General features: G+C 36.3%; 1 protein-coding gene and 1 long non-coding RNA gene across 4 annotated transcripts in view; one reads left to right on the top strand and one right to left on the bottom strand.

The window, feature by feature from the left end:
• Reck (Reversion-inducing-cysteine-rich protein with kazal motifs) overlaps window positions 1-20,739 on the top strand; it is a 43,800-nt gene that overhangs the window by 18,720 nt on the left and 4,341 nt on the right. For 2 of the 3 annotated variants that reach the window (XM_036358271.2, XM_036358270.2), the window contains exons 3-5: window positions 1,499-1,554; window positions 18,355-18,478; window positions 20,423-20,640. In XM_036358271.2, coding sequence (XP_036214164.2) covers window positions 1,499-1,554; window positions 18,355-18,478; window positions 20,423-20,640 — 398 coding nt within the window. The remainder of the gene's footprint in view (window positions 1-1,498; window positions 1,555-18,354; window positions 18,479-20,422; window positions 20,641-20,739) is intronic. The other variant, XM_070111243.1, reaches the window with a different exon arrangement.
• Window positions 16,319-16,984, bottom strand: LOC118680627 (uncharacterized). Its single transcript, XR_004976191.2, has 3 exons — window positions 16,947-16,984; window positions 16,730-16,840; window positions 16,319-16,665 (listed from the first exon to the last, which is right to left on the bottom strand). It is a non-coding gene; the product is annotated as an uncharacterized lncRNA (long non-coding RNA).

Below are 20,739 nucleotides of genomic sequence, written 5' to 3'. Positions count from 1 at the left end.
ATAATTAATATTGAACAATTTCAAGCAAATTAACCGCAAGTCTTACAGCACTTCTTCCGGATGCTCATTACTCTTTTGCACTAAAATAAATTATTTATATACTATATACATATACATGTATGTACAGCGAACTCCCTCATGTTTTCGCGCACTTAGTGTCACCATTCACACCAGAAGTGCCACTTGGCGGCAGGACCACATCTGGACGAGCGATCGCCAGCAAGAATAGATCGGTAAGAACACTTTTGAGTCACAAGTAAAGTACACAAACGCAATTATATACAAACATGCATACGTAAATATATTTGTGCGAACTTATAAATAATAGTATGTCAAGTTAAGCGACTGAAGAGTCAAGCAGTTGCACAAACACAGAAACTTTAGTGAATCAAAAGTGATCGTAAGCAAAGTAATCGAGGCGTTGATCGTGCTGAGGCCATTGAATCGGTTGTGTTGCTTGTCTGCGCAACTGACTCGACTGGTGACACTTGAACGGAAGATTAAAAATTAACTACATATGTATTTGCATACAGATTAACAAACGTACATATGTATATATACACGAACCGCTGGCGTCAGCAACGGACTTGTGCAGCAATACGCGCACAGATGCCGTTGAAAACGCGAATGCCTGAAGCATTTGTGAGTGTATGCAGGCAAAAAGAGAAAATAAATTAAAAATTGCGAATTGCCCGACATTAATCACATGGGAAAAATTCATGCAAAACAGAATGTTGTTGCCGTTGCTCCTAAGACCCGACAATGAAAGCATAAAACAACAAGCCTAAGACGACAGCGCGACGTTGGGATTTTGTAAGATCAGCAAGCACTGCTGGTGATTATGAGTAGAAGAACTGGATGATTGAACATGATTTAGAAGTTGTGTTGGTGGATGAAGTAGCGGCGTGGTGAGTAAGGTCGGCCGGCAGCTGTTGGCGTAAACGTGAATGGAGTTGGCGTGCCATAAGCATAAGCTTATGGAATATGGTCGCGTCAATTTGGAGACATGATGGACGCAAGTTTAATGAATACAACATGGTGTAACCAGTGGAAAAAAATTCAATTATTATGAAAAAAGTCAAAAATTAAATTAATAATACTATAGCGAAAGAGATAAATCTATTTGAGGTTTAAAGCAATTTATTATTAATACAAAAACAAATAACAAGTTCAAATAACGCGCCTCGCTGCGCCGCAACGCACTACACGTTATGCGTAAAATAAATTATTTCAAATGTCAAAAAATGAAATATTACGCAGTCATTAAACCGATATTTGCATTTGAGGTTCTCCATTCATTTTTGTTTTTTCATAAATTTTCTCATTCTGTTCGTCGCACGCACTTGCACTGCCGGTCTTTACAGCAATATACTTTTTGCATGTTTCTTAAATGCATTTTTTCGATTTTTCGATTTCTTTTTATGTGAACATTACTCATTGCATTTATTTGCTGATAATCGCTTTTGCTATACCTCTTTTCTTGTTTTTTTTTTTCCAGACATTTACACTTGTTGCAGCGAAGTATTTGGCTCATGTCGTACATCATGCGAAAATGTAAGTGCATATATATTTTATTCATATGTATTTGTAAGTGCGTTAAAACCAGTGACTGCGCGTAGTGGTCATAATTTTTGACAGTTAACGGTACTTTCCGTCATATCACATCGTTCAAATGTCAATGCGTTAAGCTGGCGAACGTGTTGTAATGTTGTTGATTTATGGTTTAGCTATTTTGAAAGTTTGATATACGATTCGGTAAAATGAGGTGGTTTAGGTGGGCTGAAAAGTTTAGATGATCATGTTTATATATACATTTATAAATGTGTATGACTACCAGTTGTCAAAAATGTTGTAAACATCACTGCGAGTGTGTTGAGTATTTTCTTTCCAACTTCCAACTCTTGAAAGTATTTTCATTCTTAAGGGGGCATTCTAGTCTAGAGACATGAATTTTAGGTAACTTTTAAAGTGTCGTAAAAAAAAGGCAATCAATATTTTTACTATAGATTTTTTTATCAGTTATTTATTATGAGCATATCTACCCTCCTAGTCATCTGAAATAAAAAAAAAAGATTATCAATCTGCAATGATGTCGCAATTGTATGACGACTGTTTGACAGTATTGGCGACTGTTTGAAAAAAAAACATTTTTTTTATTTTCCCGTTTTTTTTAAAGTAGTGAATATTTAAATTTGGGGATGAGGCAAGTTCATACTCGAGAGACTTATATAAAGAAGATTCTCTGGAAATTTTAAGTAAAGCGGTCTAGTAGAACTCGAGAAATCTTGGGTATTGTATTGAAAAAGTCTGGCCTGGGAAAAACGCATTTAAAGTTTCGCGTAAAGGTTTTTATTCGATTAGATTCAGATCAGTAAAATGTCTATATATCCGAAAATAATTAAAATTTTCAAAAATCCTCTCGTAGACATATTCTTGAATTATTAAACTTTGAATACATGAAAGCAATTTCTTTTTTAATTCTTCACTAGAATACCCCTTGAAAAGAGCTACAATATCTTTCCTTTCAACTCTCTTATGTCGTTGCGTTAAACGTAGAAAAATATGCAGACTGAAGCATTGTCACAAAAAGTTTTTTTTTCAGCAATTTAAAAGTTTGAGAACTTGCAGAGAAATCTTGAAGTATACAGACACATTTCTAGTTCAGAACCAAAAATTTTTTTTTTTAAATTTCGTCATTCACAATACTTATTTATGAAGCCTATTGGCTACTTTGTTCGGTGCAGAGAGCTCAGAAGAGCTATGCTCGCTAAGAAGCTTAAGCTTATGGGTCCGAACGGATATATTCTGAAATTCACTTTTCTACGATGGCGTCGCTATAAATATGGCGGGAGATATGTTGGGCTTTGAAGTCTACATACAGCTTTCCAAGTCTACATATAAGTACAATACAATATTCTCGGCTTTTTCAATCTGCTTGCAACTTTTCAATGAGAAGATGGCACTTATGACGACTCTGGATAATATTTCAAGCTATTTAAGGTTAACAGTGATATGGATGATAGATGCCATTTAAAAATTTGAAAATATCGTATAAATTTCGGAGATGATCATATATTGTATTGCTTAATCCTTGTCTAGGTAAGGAAGCGAGACTTGTGCGTAGCCAACTCGAGAGTTTGTATACTATACATTTTTCTACGAATTGCTACAACTTCCGCAATCATCACCCGAGCATTAAACTGTCGGTTTCACGAAAAACCGCTTACGGCGCATGCGTGCAGCTTCTAAGCGTAAATCATATAATCTAATAGCTACACCACGTAAAGCGTGTGTTTGCACTTAGCCAACGAATAAGTTTGCTAATTTTATTGCCGCTTCAGCCCACCCGAAAAAATCGCGTCTATTAAGGCGTCTAAGCAAATGCTAAAAAGACAGTTAATGACTGACAAGTTTATTAAAAGCTTATCCTTATCGCTATGCAGCCGTCATTTAGACATTGTGGGCACTAGCAAAGAGACCTAATGAAAATTGTGCGAAATTTGCATTTTTAAATTGCCAAGACAACCCACATGTGGTGACAGGCCTAACATATACCAGTCTATGCATATATGTATGCAGAAAGCTGCTATCTATTTGGATATTAATGTGCATGTGAAATGCGGCAAATTGCGTGGGGGTGTCGCATATCAAATTTTTATAATTTTTTTTTGCGTCACAAAATAGCATCCTTTATCATTTGGGTTAGTGCGCATGAGTGTGTGTGTGTGCGTGTCGGCAACATTCGCTGTGATCTCCGCTATGAAATTAAGAGGCTGGCCATCTTTAAATGCTAACGCCCATATTGGCTAAATAATTTGTTGTTGCTTAATTGACGTTTACGTGATAAAATGCATATTTTGCATTCACCAAGTGAAATGCTATTTATTCTTACATACTTTGTACACCCGCGGAGGCGCTACAGGTTTACCTGCATGCATGCTAAGCGAGTATTTGTCGTGCTTTCTCATTGCGTGGCGCACTGCTCCAGGTTGGTGGTACGCTGACGCGTTAAAGTGAGCAAACATACAGATATCAGTTATATACATATGTATGTATATATATATACAGATAGGTACTAATACTCACACTTACCAGTTTTTCTTTAGCACGGTGTAAGTTGACAGTGTTTATCGGCGTTATTCGCGTTAGTTGACAGCGAATCCAGTTCGCCTGAAGCGCCTGCGCAACAGTGAAATTTACATGTGTAACAACACAAACACATATGTACATTTGTATTAAAATTTCCATGCATTTACACTTGCGTGTTCGTTTGCTCGACTAATTGCGTGATTTAGCAGCAAGAGTCTGCACAAATTGTTAAAAATAAATAGTATATAAATAATTCGAATACTGCTATTGCATATCTGCATACATTCGTATACATACATACACATTTACACATTTAAATGCGCTTTAAAGTCCGCCATTAAGCCATTACCAGTTTGTCACTCGCTTAACAACTATTGACAACTTAAAATGCTGTCATTTAATTCTTAATATTACCTCGTTACTGTCTTAAACTAGTATTTTGATATCGTACTTCCACCATAAGTAAATTCTTGTGTGCAGTCATTAAGCTGACCATAAAGTGGCGTTGAAATTTGCGCATGCGCCACAGCCACTTATTTATTTGCCTATGCGCACATACATTTATATAGTAGATATGTATTTATGTGAACGATGTTGCAATTAGTGAACGACATGTAGCCAAACTGATCGAGAAAAAGCAGGCAACGGTTCCTTCTTGCTTAGATTTATAGAGGGTGTTTTTTCGAGTGCTAGAAAATTTTTATTTCAAAACAAGAAAAAACGTTAGCTGCGGCTGCACCCAAGCTTTAATACATATAAAAGGTGCATTTCTTATATTATTAAAGGCTATGAAAAGATCTTCAACTTGATTTTGATCGATCAGTTTATATGACAGCTATATGCTATAGTGGTCCGATCTGAACAATTAATATGGCTGTTGTGGCATTGCTTGGATAAGTAATCCTTGCTAAATTTCGTGAAAATATCTTGCCAAATTTAAAAGTTTCCCATACAAGGACTTCATTTGATGGTTCAGTTTGTATGGCAGCTTTATTCGTGGCAGCTAAGTTCGTAACTTTAGTGTTTCAGCGCAATTTCGGTCATATGGGCAACTACTCGACCAAAATTTATGAATACCATCCCATCAGAGTTATTTCAAACCACCTTTCCTAGCATAAGTGGCCTTATCTCACGAAAAACGTTCCGAAACCGAAAATTGCCGAAGTTTACCGATCATAAATGTCAACAATATGTATCTATATTACTTGTTTGACAGCTATTCCACTGAAAACTTTTATACCTCAAAAAGCACCCTATATGACAATAAGCATACTATTCTTCCAAATTTACAGCCTTTCTTACAACTTTAGTAGTAAAACTAGGATATTACGTGAAATTTATAAATTAGCTCATAAATCAGTTAGAACTGGTTCAGAAATAGATTTGCAGGATAAGTGATTGGTGTTTGCCGCTAATTGAAAACTTGTAATAATGAAAAAGAGATTCCGCAATGAGTATGTAACGGTAATAATAATGAAAAATACACGAGCTGGTTTTAATTTTTAAGAAAGTGAGTTTATTCGTCAAAAAATACAGTTGCATTCATAATTATTAAGTTGCTTTTGTTGCTTTTATTTCAACATTTTGTTAATTTCGATTTTTAATTTTCGAAATATGGCAAATACAGTTTCAATTGATTTTTTACAATTTTGGTTTATTTTTAAATGCAAAAAAAATAACATAGTATAGCAATAATAATTAATTTTAGGTTGGATTAATTTAACTGCAAATGTGTTAACCAGTTTAAAATTTCAAAATGGCCATCAAAGTCAAAAGCTGCTCACATAAATTAGCTAAACTCTCCAAGAAATATTTATAATTGATTTAGAACCCGTAAACCCGTAACACAGACTTTCAGCTTTCAAAACTTCTTCGTCGCCGTTAATTGACAGTTCCATTGATTAACTACAACTTTTAGTGTTTTATTTATTTTTTTAAACATATTCAACATTTTATCCTTTCCCGTAAAAGTTAATAAATTGCATGACTCTTCTAATTTGTTTTTGCATCAATCAAAAGCATAAAGTAAATAAAAAACCACAACCAAACTAGTCACATATTCGCACTCAAACTCAGTCGGCGGTCCACTGGCGAGACAGCAATACAAGTACAGCGATTCCAAAACTTTTTTTGTGAAAATAGAAATTTGAATGTATGAATAACTTTTATTTATATTTTTCTAAGATATAATTTTAGGACTTTTTATAACAATTTGATCTATATCATCGTCTGTATTAAATCTCTCTCCGAAGAGTTATAATGGTATCATTTTTTCTTCACAGTTTTAAACTAAAAAATTTCTTTAAGTAGGGCAGCTGTATATTGTTTCGCTTTTTGAATAGCATATTGGTTTCTGTATCATTACCAAATTTATGAAGCAGTTCTTCTTGAAATTAACATCTACATTTCTTCATAAGTTCAATGAGCCAAAGATACGTTCTAAACAACTTATACTATTCGGTCTTCTATTGCTGTTCTGCCATCTGTCAACATTCGTATTATGTCCATTGTAAATAGTTTGGGAATCACTGCTTTTGTTGCCAAGCAATTCTTTAAATTTGCATAAGTAAACGTTGTAGCTACAAACTGCCTGAAGGCAATTCGCTTGTTATGAATGAATTTATGAAAATTGAAACTGAACCATTGCTGAATGGGTATTTGTAGGTGTGTGTTTTAAGTCTGCTTTGTTCCGCTTAAATTAAAAGAGACAGAGGATATCAACTAAGTAAGCGCGAAAACTAGTTTAATTTACTTTACAGCTTTAACCAGCTTAAGTCGTTCTGCTTGGCCTCGGTTAGTGATCAGCGATACCGACACAAACTTATATGGAGCTGTTGGTGGATCATTCACTAGCGATTAAGGGACACTGTTTTAGGGACTTTTACTCCACTCTGCAGTTTCCTGTTAACTAACAGAGCTGTTATAAATTTTATTATCCCAAAGACGTGAAATTGAATATTCAATTAAGTTGTAATATGATAATTCAATTAATTTTTATCGATAAAACCATCTTTCTATATCTGCAGCAATTGAATTTCGCAGCAATAGTACTTTGAAATTGAAAATATACCGCGAGTTTCCTTTAAATTATTTCCCCTCACCGCTCAAAAAACACTTAAATGCAACAATACAAATTCTTCTTACACTTTCCGCTTGAAATTCAAGTATAATCAGAGGAAATTTCACACCCACAACTTGTCACATGACATTCAAACAGCTATGAATATATGCTGTGTATGTGCACTCGCATATCCGACATCACTCCTCGCCACGCATTGTGGTTTTTATCATGGCAAAACGATCACACTCGGTGTTCTTAATCGCAGTGCTTTTGTTTTGATATTGGTGATCGGAAAACAATTAAGCACTTTGCCAACCAACAACAAAAAAAGCAATAGCAGATTTAACAAGCAGTGCGATCAAGTTACTGTGTGCAGTGGGATTTGGGTGGAAAAATTACGTAAAATTTTTTTGCTTGAAGGTTAAGTTCCGAAAACAGACTATTAATATTATTATTGTGAATACTGAACTAGCGACGCGGAAGAGGCATGAAATATTGAGGTTAGATTTGTGAGCTAGTTCTTTCTTGAATGAAATTATATTGGGAAATATTAAGTATTTTTCTAGATTTAGATTCATTATTCGAAAAACTAATGCTCTATTCTAACTTAAATAATTTTCCCTAAAATATGAAAATATGTATTAGATATTTAAGTTGGTGTCTGGTTGGTTGATCTGTACCACTGTACACTGTAGCAAGCGGTAGACATTTCAGAATGAAAACATTGTCGAAATAGCGCACAAAGAACAAAAATTTAAGAAAGAGAAATCTGATGTTAACGAAAAACAAGACAACCTGCTGAGTTGAATGTGAAACACGCTCGTAAATTAAAGGAGCAACAAACATGATATCAAATGTGAGTGGAGCAAGAACATACATACTTACATACATACATACTTGTATAATGTGGTGAGGGTGAACACCAGGCTACGGACTGTGCCAAGAAGCCGAAATGCATGCTTTGCTTGAAAGCTGGCTCCAGTGAAACTGATCACTTTACTGGGAGCGTCAGATGCCCGGTATACAAGAAAGCGGCCCAAACTCAAAAATTAATATGAGGTGTTTACAACTTAACCTAAACCACTGTCAAGCAGCACATGACTTATTAAAACAGTCAGTGCTTGAGAAGCAGATCGATGTGGCCTTACTCAGTGAACCCTATAAAACCGTTGAAGGTGCCAACTGGACGTGCGATTCGAGGAATAAAGCGGCGATATGGAAATGCAACCCTAACTCTCCACAGCTGGAAAACCCTTACCCTTCAAATGGCTTTGTTCGCGCAACAATTAGTGATGTTAATATCTATAGTTGCTATTTGCCTCCCAGTATCAATGACGAAGAATTTAAGAACATCATCGACTGTCTAGTGACTGATGCCAGAAGTAAAACTAATCTAGTAATAGCCGGCGACTTTAATGCCTGGGCTATTGAATGGGGTTGCAAAAGAACTAATAGTAGGGGTAAAGCCTTACTAGAAGCCTTTGCTTCCCTTGACCTTGTGCTCTTAAACACCAACCAACCCACATTCAACAAAGATGGGCGGCAGTCGGTGATAGATCTGACTTTCGTCAAATCAAATCTTGTCCGTAGATCTAAATGGAAAATAAGTGATCATTATACCTTTAGCGATCACTATGCCATTATATTTGAAATAAATGTCGCACACATACGACAGAATGTACCGACCCTAGTGAGATGTTCCTGGAGAACTAAAACGTTCGACCCTGACCTCTTTGAAGAGACCTTTAGGCCCACTGTGCTACAAGAGAACCCACTTTCGGCAAATAGTTCCGCCTCCATAATTATGACCCATCTTAAAAAAGCATGTGACGCATCAATGTCCAAACATACACGACGCAATCATCACCCTCCAGTATATTGGTGGAATGACACAATTGACAAACTGCGAAAAGCATGCCAGCAGGCAAGACGTTCATATCAAAGGTCACGTGGCACCCCTGACTATATACCCCTCCAAAGACTTTTCAAGGACAAGAGGAAGCTATTAAAGCAGTCCATTAAGAAAAGCAAACGAGAATGCTTTCTGAAACTCTGCGACGACGTTGAAGATAATGCTTGGGGGCTAGCATATAAGGTGGTAATGGCAAAACTCCGTTCTCGTGGGCAAATGCCGACCTCCCCCCCAATGCTTGAAAGAATAGTATCGGTACTTTTTCCAACCCGACCCCTGCATTCCCAACTTCATCAAGCGATTATAGAAGTAGCCCCAGATATACCGTCTGTTACGAACGAAGAGGTCCGAGAAGCATGTGACCGGTTAAACCCATCTAAAGCCCCGGGCCCAGACGGAATACCTAATTTAGCGCTGAAAACAGCGATATCCAAGAACACAGACCCCTTCCGAATTATGTATGACACATGCATTAAGGAAGGTTGCTTCCCTAAGCTATGGAAAAAGCAGCATCTAATATTACTGCCAAAACCAAACAAGCCTTTGACAGACCCGTCCCATTTCCGGCCACTCTGCATGTTGGACTCCGCTGGAAAAATCCTTGAGCGAATTGTATACCGACGCCTAAACAAAGCAATCGATGACGCTGGCGGATTATCACCGAATCAATTTGGATTCAGAAAAGCAAGATCCACCATCGACGCGGTGACCCTAGTAAAGACACTGGCCGAAAAGGCAATTAGTGGAAAAAGATGGAAAGGCGGCACAATACAATATTGCATGGTCGTTACACTCGACGTTAAAAATGCTTTTAACTCAGCATCTTGGTATAGCATATTAACTGCCCTAAAAAGTTTCTCCGTGCCTCAATACCTTTACAACATAATCGTAAGCTACTTTAACGAAAGAATTCTGAGCTACGACACAAGCGACGGCTATAAGGAATATAAAGTCACCGGTGGTGTACCACAAGGATCTGTACTCGGACCGTTACTCTGGAACATCATGTACGACGGAGTATTGCGACTAAAGGTACCCAAAAATGTTCACATCATAGGATTTGCAGATGACATTGCTGTTGTGGTGACAGCTAAGCACATAGAAGATATTGTTGCAATAACCAATGCAGTAATATCTTTAATTAATGATTGGCTTGAAACTAATGGACTTACCCTAGCAGAGGGCAAAACGGAAGCCGTGCTTATTACTGGCAGAAAAACCCGAGAGACTGCTACATTCAGAATAAAAGGTGCGTGTATAACTACACAACCAGCGTTGAAATACTTAGGAATTGTTCTTGATGCAAGACTTTCCTTTAAAGAGCATTTAGCCTACACCTGCGAAAAAGCTTCAAAAACATGTAGAGCCTTAACCCGAATGATGCTCAATACCCGTGGACCGAAGCAAAATAGGAGAAGACTCCTGGCTGGAGTTCTGAAGTCCGTCACTCTATATGGCGCCGAGGTTTGGGGAAAAGCACTCGAAACAAAATCTTACCGACGTGGCCTTTTTTCCATTTATACCATTTGCGCACTCAGAGTATGCTCAGCTTTCCGTACAGTGTCAGAAGATGCTGCCCTTGTAATTGCGGGCTTACACCCATTAGATCTCTTAGCCAAAGAGACCAAAAAGCCTGTAACGGACTTACCACCCCGAACCGTAAAAGGAAATGCCCGAGCGGAGACGGTGGAGAGTTGGCAAAGACGATGGGAAGTCAGTCAAAAAGGACGTTGGACTTTCCGACTGATTCCCAACATTGACCCATGGCTAAAAAGACCACACGGCGAGGTAGACTTTTATTTAACTCAAATCCTGACAGGGCATGGCTGCTTCAAAGCATATTTGAAACGCTTTCAGCATGAAAATGATGATATATGCGATAAATGCGGTGGCGAGACAATTGAGAATGTAGAACATACGTTGTTCCATTGTCCGCAATACGAGCAAGAGAGACGATTCCTCAAGAGTGCATTCGGTATAGACCCAACCCCCGAAAACTTAGTAGACCAAATGGTGGAATCAAAAGCTAAGTGGGAGGCGGTGTGCGAAATAGCCGCCAAAATCATGAAAACCCAAAGAGCCCGAGAGCAGCAGCGGAGAAGAGAACTCCAAAACTTAACGGACCACTAGAACGCGGACCAAACAAACGCACTAAAGGGGAAGGGTTTGGCGACAAACATTGCACGGGGCGGGTTTAATACCAACAGAGGTGGGGCCAAGTAAATGCAACTTGTTACTGAATGCATTGAGACTACTACAAACGTATGAGCACTCAACTCAACCATCCTCCCGACGGAATACTTGACGGTGGTACCGGGGGGAAAGGTACATGACGGTAGGAGGTTTAGTTGGATTAAAGTTCCACACTGACGTGGGGTTCAGGCTTTCGATGCTTCCTCCTCGTAAAAAAAAAAAAAAAAAAAAAAAAAAAAACATACTTGTATAATATAAGGATAACTGGTGTGTCATACACACATGAAAGAGAGAGTGAAAATTGAAAAGGAAACAAAATTATGTTTTTTAAGAGAAATCTGATATTAAATTTTGTACAATGCTACTCGCAAGATGCAGCGCAAAGCGACACACACAGAAATGTGTATACAAAGCAAAGCGCCTTATCTGCGATCTTTCAACTTACCTCCAAGACGATCAATGTGGCCATAGGTAAATGTGATCGCTCGATATGGGCGCATTGTGTGCATACATACATACATACATACATTCATATACACGTACATACATATGTATGCTATATGTGTTAGTCGCTTACGCGCGATCTGCGTGGCTTGTCGCATTGTCTGTCGAGCCGTTTGGGTAAGTGGGCACTTTTATGTCTCTTACTTTTTTACGAGTGTGCAGCGCATCGCTCGTACAGCTGCACGATCATGTGTCGCAAACAATAATTAAACACTTTTTTGCCTTGCATGAGGTGTAAATTGCAATTTTATTGAGCGGGCGTTGCGCTTTTTTAATTCTGATTTAAAAAAATTTTTATTGTTCAGGTTTTTTAGCGCAATGAGTTTGTGCATATTGAGTTCCAAGTTTTTTTTGCAAATAAAATATGTGGGTTTGTAGGAGCTATACGATTTGCCTTTATTCAAAATAACTACTTGAATGCATTTTGTATTAAACAAATTATAATAATTTTAAAATTTAATTAAAATAAAACCTTCAAATTATCCGAAATAAAAAAATGCTGCACCAAAGCTATATCAGCCTTCACAGGTGCAATTTTTATAACATGAGGACATAAGTTTGACCGATCACTTTGTATGGCAGCAGTATGGCATATATACATGTTTTACTAGTCCGATATCGGCGGTTCCAACAAAGCAGCAACTTATTGGGTGGAGAAGGACGTATTAGAAGCTTCGATATCTCAAAAACTAATGGACTAGTTCGCGTATATACGGAGCTGGCTAAATCGAATCAGCTCATCACGCTGATCATTTATATTATATATGAACCATACTCTATAGTGTGAGTCTCCGTCGTGGAAAATTTATTATACCCGGTTAATGGTATAAAAACACAGCTAATTGGGATTATTTATAGCTAGAAAACCCCATAAATTTCCCAAATATTTTGAACCTTTTTAAATATCTATAGGTTGGAATATCCAGTGCTGCTGATGACAGTGAGGTGCCTTAATTAAACTCATAAAGCATTTTCTTCTGTTAAGAGTATAAATGCCAAACATAGATAACATTGGGTCAATGCTATTTATATATAGCTAATAATACGAATTCCGATCCTCTGGTTGCCGTTTTCCACATCAAGTCAATATATTAAATTTAGCCTTTCCGCTGAGAATTGTAATTTGAAAGTCACGAGGTGACTTCAGAGGAAGCTAGGTGACTCAAGTGACTCGATGTTATGTGATTTGAAAGTCTTGAGGTGACTTCAGTGGAAGCTGGCTACCAGCTGGCTCTATATAAGTAAAGTAGGCACCGTGCATGGCAGGTGCTTAGGTGACTCTCGAGCCTCGCTGCGATGTGATTTAAAAGTCATGAAGTGACTTGGATGAAGCTGGCTGTCAGCTGGCTCTATATAAGCAAAGCAGGCGCCGTGCCTGTCCAGTACTTAGGTGACTCAAGTGACTCGACGTGATGTGATTTGAAAGTCATGAGGTGACTTCAGTGGAAGCTGGCTACCAGCTGGCTCTATATAAGTAAAGTAGGCACCGTGCATGACTGGTGCTTAGGTGACTCTCCCCATCGATGTGCTGTGATTTAGAAATTACGAGGTGACCTCACCGGAAGCTGGCTGGCTGGTTGTGGACTTGGCTAAAATAACCAAAGGTTGTGAACTTGACTAAATGTGAACCAAGGTTGGTGACTTGGCTAAATGTAAACAAAAGGGTCATTGACCTCATAAAATGTAAACAAAGGGTTCATTCACCTCGGCAAAATGTAAACAAAGAGGTCATTGACTTCATAAAATGTAAACGAAAGGGTCATTGACCCCAAAGGTAAACATAGGTTGGGGCCTTGGCTAAATGTAAAGAAAGGTGGTTGACTTGGCTAAATGTAAACAATGGTTGGGGACTTGGCTAAATGTAAACAAAGGGATCATTGACCTAATAAAATGTAAGCAAAAAGGTCATTGACTTCATTATGTAAACAAAGGGCTTAATTAGTTAGTTTGGTAGTTTAAACAAAGTCCTTGTATGTACCTTTTTATTTGATTTGGATTATTGTCCAAGGCAACACTAAAATCTACGAATATATTATCCAGGTCGGACCATAATATATAAAATAATGTTTTGCTACACCTTAAGGTATTTCCGCACCCGAACCTTTCTCTTTCTTACTTGTTTCCCTTGTCTTTGCTTGTGTTCGCTATTTAGTAAAGTCATTAATTAGAAACAAACATGCGTCTTTTCATATTCTGTAACACATCTTCCTCAAATTCCTTAAAAGAAACGTGATGTATTTGAAATTCATAACCCGTTGTAACTTCTTGGAATTCGGCATTTCCGCCAGCCACTCATTGACCACTCCTTCTAGCGATAGTTTGAAGGCACTTCAAAAGCTGACTGGCTACTTAATCATAACGCCCATGTTTGTTTTGGCTAATTTTAAGATTGGTTCTTCATTTATTTCGCTGTTATTTGTACAACAAATAAGCGTGTCTTGCATTCATAATTAGAATAAAGTAGTAGCATTCATTAAATAAACCAAGTTATACATATGCTCCAACGAAGAAATTAAATTATTATATATTTTAATAATGTATGCGTAATGGCAGCGGGGTTGCCAATTTGGTGGAGTTGAATTAACATTTGTTGGTATTTTTCGTGATAAACAGTTTTGTTGTTTGGTTCAATATTTTTAACTACAATGGTTTGTAATTAATATTAATAATATTGTTCCAACCTTTGTAGTAAAAACATTCTTAAGTTCAAAGTAATACTGTGTTATTTAAAATTTAAATATATTCTGGATTTAATCGTAGAAAAGTTATAAACAATTTAGAAATTACAATGTTATCTTTCAAGTTTCGGTAAAGTTCCGAAAAGGTCGACAGAAACTAATTGCGATTAGGCTATGTAAGTATTTTTTAAAAGCAAGACCAAGCCTTATAAAAATTTTAACATGCATTTCAAAAAGATATGAGACGGAATTGTCAAATGTACCTATGTAATTTATTTCAAAAAATTGTCTTAAGGTTTTGTTCTTTAGTATGTCCGAAAATATTTTTAACCACTGTAGCAGATTTTTGAAAACACGCTTAGTCGATTTTCAATGAAATTTCAGATCGGCAACTCTGCTTCACAATATTTTGAAGCGTCTTCAATTCAGCCACACATTCTCGTGGCAGCTGTTTGTAACTTTTCAATATTGCTGTTGCATAATTTTTCATATTTTAAACGAAGCAAAATACTTAAAATGCGAGAAGGCACAATTATTTGTATATAAATAATTTTTTTTAATAGTCTTCCAATAATTTTAACATTACTTTTAATTTGCCTGAAATGCATCATATACACTATTGTTTACCGATTTTATTGTCATAACTGTTCGCTCTCACATATTCTTCGTTGAGACGTGACATTTGTACGCAGACGTGAGTCGCTGACGCTTCCGGTTGACTAGGTTCTCTATTTGGCTCGAAACAACGTTTAAAATTGATGTTGTTACAAGCGTCTGGTTAAATGCCTATAATTGAAATAGATTATAGCCAGTACTACGAAATTTCGAATTCGTATGCGGTTTGAATAACAAACGATTCTGATTTTTAATGTGTCAACAAACGAACTAAAATTGTGTTTGACAACTTTTAGTCCTACTGTTTGTTCCACTTTTATTCACTACTGTTAATAATTTTGATTATTCTTATTATCAGCACACAAAAACGCCGCAGACCACGGGGGTTATCGCTAGAGTAGTTTTGTAAAGTGTGTCCCATTTGCAATTGTATTTTCTCTTGAACAAACTTGAGTGTATTCAGCCTTGCTCACGTGTTGATTACCTCATTTTGCTCGTACTTTGCTCAAAGCGGGTCAAAGAGCGCGCGTATAAGTATAAGATTTGACTAGAGTGAATTACCTTCAATTTTCATAACGTTAAGAAATATTACTAGATTACCCATTTTATGCATTTTATGTTGTGTTTAAAGAAAAATTCAATTCTTATCGGTAAGAAAATAGATTGTTGGAAAGGCCTCGCTGAAAATATTGCAAACTGTTGAAGATTGAACTTCGAAATAGTCAAACGGTTGGCCGCTATAAAAAATATTTATATATAGCATGTTAATCAGTAGAACTAATATATAATTTTCCGTGCCTACAAGCCCGGAGCCTACAAATGTAATGTATAGCAGTAGCCCATAAAAAAATATATGAGGTTTTGGTATAACATTTGCTGAAAGTAAGCCAAAAATTAGGATGCACAAAATTGACATGTTGTACGGATAGAGTGTTTGATTTAGCTCAAAGCATCGGTTAGGTCTACCGAATGGATTCGATAATAAGGCTACGAATTGGCTCTTGCGGTAAAGTGTCTTATCAATCTCTTGCTTCAAAAATCCGATGGTAAGAGCAATTTCAGTTCCGACAGTAAGTTCTCCGAACTGAAGCGACCACGAATTTTTATCCCGCCAAGGAAAGCCGATTCGAAAGTATTCCCCAAAACCATGCAGCACAACGGTCTTTTTAGAATGGGATAAAGTAAAATCGATGTCTCTTTACAGCTCTTGAAAAAAACCAAAAGCGGAGCGTACGTTAACTCGCGTCAAGGCGAGGAGATCTGAAGTTTTATTACTTTTTTCTTACAACAATATAAAAAAATGGAATTCGAATCGAAAAATACAATATACCAAATATTTTCAAAAACACTATTTTGTTTGTAATTTATTCCGTAAATTTTGGTAGTTCAAGTTGGAATAACTTATCCATATATGGAGTGCTCTAACGACTAATGCCTTTGAATAATGCATTTTTTATAATTTTTATTTTTGTTATTCGCCATAAACCGAGCACTAAAAATAAGTTTTTATTTAAATCTTAACTGCAGTGCGCGCATATGCTTGCCAATAGCCCGGTCTCAACTACCGGAATTGGCTTGAATGCCGCTTTAGCATGTCGGCCGTTGGTCGTATGCTAAAATAACAAGAAAAGAAAATAAAATTATTTTAAATAAAATTATAAATTATTGCAATGTTACACAGTGTTGTTGTTATAGGTAGTCGCCAAGGCATAAGCAATCGGAACGGCTGCAGGTGGCACACACTTTAAGGTGAACTCTCAGCACCAGTTCAAGTTGCCCCACTTAAGGCTGGTAATTAATATTATACATGAACATAAAATCTGTAACTAAGTGCACAAACCTACATATATCTATATGGCATGGAAATCGATTAGCTGTTTTATTTATGACTTACGGCAAAAGTCGCCATCGCTATGACTTGGTCGAACTCCGTGTAATGAGCAGATAAATAAGCAACTGACAAGCATTTTTACTTTAAACAAGTCTTGGTATATACATAGATAATATGTTTAGCAATAAAACTATGTATTTAATTTTATAAAATATTTGAATAATTTCGAATTATCGCTCAACGACTTGTCGGACAGCGATTGTGCACATTGTTCGCCTTTAAGTTGAAATATATTTCTAATGTAGCAAATTAATGTGAAAATTGTGGTTTTAACTCAAGCATTGAGGTTTGAAAATACTAACATACTAGCAGTAAAGGATTTGCATACACTCTAAAGAGATTTAGTATAGGCATTTTCAAAAGAAACTGAGTGCGTAGAATTTGTTCGAGGGTTATTGTAGAGGTTAGATATATACAATCCTGGTACAACAAGGCACCTCTAGACCATTATACCTTCCCTATATACTAGAGTGGTCCGAACTGAACATTATTTTCGTGTACAAAATTTCAAATCGATATCTCAAAAACTGACAAACTAGTACACAGACATTTTAAAGAGTAAAGTAGAAAGGCTCTCACAGTCGCTCTTTAATCATACTTCCATCCTAACCGAATTTTATGACTACTTTGGTCCGTTCAAAGAATTTTGGTTAAGTTCAAGAAACAATCTATAAATCATTTAGCCAACCAAGAGATATCTGAAAGTTATTATAAAGTCTGGATTTTGTTAGTTTAGAGATAGTCATCTTCCCTAGGGTAGGCGTATATTCTGGTGTCAATGAAAAGAGTGTTAAATCCTTCTTTATGTTAACAGGTTTGGAAAGGAAGAAACATTTTTATTTGCTTTAAGTTTGGTAATGCCAGCAAACCAAAGCATCGGTCGCCTTGTTAATATCTATTTAAAGTTAAAAGAATGCGTAAAAACTCGCTGTACTCTGAGCGATTACAAAAATTGCTTAGCATTTTTTTCTTGAATACACTTCAGCTCACATATTGAAATTTTATTACTCCAATTGCGGCAGTGGTCAGCTGATACGCATGCGCTTAAATCACTATCAGCAGCTATAAATTATGCGGTACGGACATGCCGAAGTATCACGATTTGACAAAATTTATCTCAACACCGTTATTTTGTTTTGCGCCAATGCTCCACTTTACTTGCCTAACGTTGCACATTAATCAATTTTCGCCTAAACTTGTATGTATATATTTTTTAATATGTGTATGTATGTATGTGCTTATATACAAGTATGTATGTATTTTATTGCACATTTTCGTGAATAGACTCGTACGCATAGCTTTGGCGCCTGTCACATGTGTGAATTTATTTAAATTGAATTTTAGAGAAAAGCAATTTAAGCTGCAAAATACAAATATATTTACGTATTATTTTCTGTGTTGTCTCTTACAGCTTTCCCTGGTGCAATTGGCCTCCACAGACAATGCGAATGGTCGTAGCCTGCGCTTGGAGTTGAAGAAATATTGTCCCTCAATGCAAACCAGCTTTTGGAGTTGCATGAATCTCACATTAGAAGGTAAGATTTGTTTGTGTATTCGTAGCAGTGATTGAGTGAATGAGAGGAAATGTGACTGATTTACAGCCTTATTTAAAAAAAAAATCGTTGAATGTGGTAAGTAGGCAATAAAATATTGCAATGACCTTGATAAAATAGTTGCAGAAAAGTTGCTTCTCTTTTATTTCATCTGCTGTACAACGTTTCAATTAAAGAAATATCATGTGATTGTAAAGGAAACATATAGTTATTCAGATTCACGTTGCTGAAATTTTTCATTTCGAATATTCAATGGATTTCAAACATCTCCCAAGTTTATTGAATTAGTAATTTTACATTTAAACTGATCAGTTTGATGAACTCTAAAGTGCCAGAAATAAAAAAAGTTTAGGCGATAATCTCTTTAATATGATACTAACACGAAATAGCAGATATTAGGCATCACAATAATATGGTGCATATTTTCCGAAGTTCCATAACTTTCTAACACTTCTTTTAAATGCATATGTACCGAGGCATCTATCCTCAAAATATTTCTTTAACATTAATGACTAGAAAATCATCACTTAATTAAAGTACTACTGCTAATAGAGATCTATGTATAAGGCCTATATAAGGTTACAAATTGATAGCAAGTCAGACACAGCGTGGTTTTTGTGCATTTTTTTTGAAGAAGCGTTTTGTTTAATAGCAAAAATATAATTGATATATGTACATACACAGTATTTCATATATTTAAATAATCGCCGATTACTTTTTAAACATTTTGATTATCTTTCGTAAGTAATCGCCGATTACTTTTTAAAAATTTTGAATATCTTGTTCCCGTATCCGATCTTGAAAAGGACCTCCGAAAAAAGATGTCCGGCGGTGAGGAAGATTTTTCAACTTAAAATTAACTCAAATCCAAAAAAAAAGGTTATTATTATTATAAAAATACAGGAAATGATCAAAAGATTAAATTTGTCAAAATTTTGATTTTTGACCAAGTGACCACACAAAAAAAAATTTACTTTTCAAAGTGACTTAAAAATCGAAATTATCGTCAAAAATATTTCTCCAAGCATCATTACCTGACAAATCTAACAAGATCGTGTCGAAATTTCAAGTCGCGTTCGTCCAACTGTTTCGGTGAAATTTCTTCAGCCACGCTTAAACTTATTTTTGAAAAAATTATATTAATATTTTTCGTCGGTGAAACCCTTTAAAATCGATTCGTTACACGGATGTGTCAATTCAATGTACATACATATACAACCCTTAATCTTCTTCGAGATATTGGTTTTCCATATCACGAATATGACGATGCAATAAATTTAGTGACCCTGAATGTTTTCGATATATTGATTTTCCATCAATATACTCTTATAAGTAATCAGACCCAACCTTCAGATTTAACTAGCTGCTCTACTATTTGGGTTTGATAATTTAAGAAAAGTTTTAACTCCTTTGTGCAAAAGTCAATCATTTTCTAGCGTTTGAGGTATGAAGTTTTAACTCAATGGCACAAGGAAATTGAAAGGATTTTATTTTCAATTACGACGTTCAACAATGAACATATTTTTTTGGGTACAATAAGAAAAGGCCAATACCACATGAATTAATATAGGCAAGTGTAAGGATTTTCGAAATTCTTTCTATATAAAGTTGGATGCTAAAAAATTAGTAAGGTTCGCTAGTTTAGAATGGTATCTTACATGGATCTTTTAAGATATGCATATAGGTATACCAACAAAAAAAAAATATAGATTTTAAATCACCGAGCACAAACTGAAACAAATTAAACGCAATCTCGTACATTTAAACGTTGCCACACATTTTCCACTTCAATAAACTTGCTTAGCTCTTAATTAATGCATATGTTTCTAGCATGTGGTACTAAGTATTACTATGCTTCATGTTTATTATCTTGCGGTTGCATCACTTTATTTTATTTGCTGCTTTTGTTTTTTTAATTTTTTTCAGCCGTTGCACGTGGCGCTGAGTGGTCGGGTCGACGTTGTTGCGCCTTGGGCTTGTCACCGCGCTGCCGCAATGCCTGCGCCACATCAGAGTCCACAACGGAACCACAACTAATCAGCGCGTGCCGCAAAAGTGATGAGCAACACATGTTCGCTTGTTTTGAACATCAGGAGACCGGCGATCGTTGCTGTAGTACGGCGCGCACATCGGAGTGCTTACAGGTGGGTGTGTGCGAACGAAGATAACGGGGAAAACAATAAGTATGAGTGGAATGTTAAGCAATTGGAAAGCTAATTATGTGTTATGATTGGATGATTTTA

The sequence above is a fragment of the Bactrocera oleae genome, chromosome 6 (genome assembly GCF_042242935.1).
Source record: "Bactrocera oleae isolate idBacOlea1 chromosome 6, idBacOlea1, whole genome shotgun sequence".
Classification (NCBI taxonomy): Eukaryota; Metazoa; Arthropoda; class Insecta; order Diptera; family Tephritidae; genus Bactrocera; species Bactrocera oleae.
Note: the sequence above shows the minus strand (reverse complement) of the source record. Positions and strands in the feature narration are given on the sequence as shown.